This window comes from Fomitiporia mediterranea (assembly GCF_000271605.1).
Source record: "Fomitiporia mediterranea MF3/22 unplaced genomic scaffold FOMMEscaffold_1280, whole genome shotgun sequence".
Classification (NCBI taxonomy): Eukaryota; Fungi; Basidiomycota; class Agaricomycetes; order Hymenochaetales; family Hymenochaetaceae; genus Fomitiporia; species Fomitiporia mediterranea.
This window is the reverse complement of record NW_006761665.1, coordinates 905-2,074: the sequence shown is the minus strand read 5'-3', so window position 1 is coordinate 2,074 and position 1,170 is coordinate 905. Positions and strand designations below refer to the sequence as shown.

Sequence of the window (1,170 nt, the reverse complement as noted above, 5' to 3'; positions counted from 1 at the left end):
TAAAGGGTAAGAGACTATAGAATGATACAAAGAATGAAGGGGTAGTCAAAGGAATGGAATGATGAAGTAAGGAAGGGTAGTGGCAAGAGTCAGCACACATATAGTTTATAGACAGTGCCCCTGAGGGACAGAAGTCCTGAGTTCTGGTACAGAAGGGTGTAGAACCCTTAGAACTAAAGGTACAAGAGCAGAGAACTGTAACATCACCCCCCCTCTAAAACCAATCATCCTGATTAGTAAGCATTAGGCTTGGTCAGTAGCTCAGGCATAGGTTGGAACAGTAGGGTTTGGAAATCTGTGAGGCAGAGTTGATGTAGAGCACCCAGATGAAGTCAATAGAAGTCTTGGATTGCCTTAGTAGTATGGGTGAGATTCTCAGCAGGTTCCCAAGTGTGTTCTTCAACTAGGTATCCCTTCTAGTAAATAAGGAACTTGAGCTTTCTATACACCAGCTTAGCATCTACTATGTATTCTACTTTGTATTCTGGTTCAGAACCAATGAGTTCTGGTGGAGGTGGTGGGGGTCTTTGTTGTGAAGGAAAACTCAGATCATAGTATTGAGACAGTAGAACCTTGTTAAACACTGGGTGTATGTGCTTCTATGTTGCTGGAAGTTAGAGTTTGTAGGTAGAGGCACTAACCTTCTTTTCAATAACAAAGGGTCCAAAGTGCTTGTTGTCCAACTTCTTCATTAGGCAATCCATGGTCAGGTTAGTAGCTTCCAGCATAACTTTGTTACCAGGCTGGTAATCCTTGGCTGCAGACCTCTTCCAATCATAGTTCTGCTTCATGACTTACACTACCTTTTCCAAAAGAGCTCATACATCCTCCCTGGTTCTGTGCATCTGTTCTACAAAGTCTGTTACAGATTCAGAACTACTGTTCTAGTTCAGAACTGTCCCCTGGTATGAATGTCTCTCATGATTGAGGAAGAACAGGGACTGTCCTGTTGTAGAGTGTTACTAGTTATTGTGTACAAATTCTGCCAGAGCTAGCTATTCAGACCAATCTGATTACTGATGATTGATAAACATCTAGAGGTAGAGCTTGATCTCCTGATTGACTCACTCAGTTTGACTGTTAGTCTGTAAGTGATAGGTAGTGGAAGGGTTCCCTTAAATTCCAAGAAGTGTATACAAGTCCTGTATGAATTTTGACTCAAATTACAGT

General features: G+C 41.8%; 1 protein-coding gene across 1 annotated transcript; it reads right to left on the bottom strand.

Moving 5' to 3' along the window:
• Positions 1-416: 416 nt before the first annotated feature.
• On the bottom strand, positions 417-593 carry FOMMEDRAFT_100210 (uncharacterized protein; the record flags this gene model as incomplete). Its single annotated transcript, XM_007272381.1, has 1 exon — positions 417-593. A coding segment is annotated over one exon (177 nt), but the record flags the coding sequence as incomplete, so codon positions are not given.
• Positions 594-1,170: the final 577 nt, after the last annotated feature.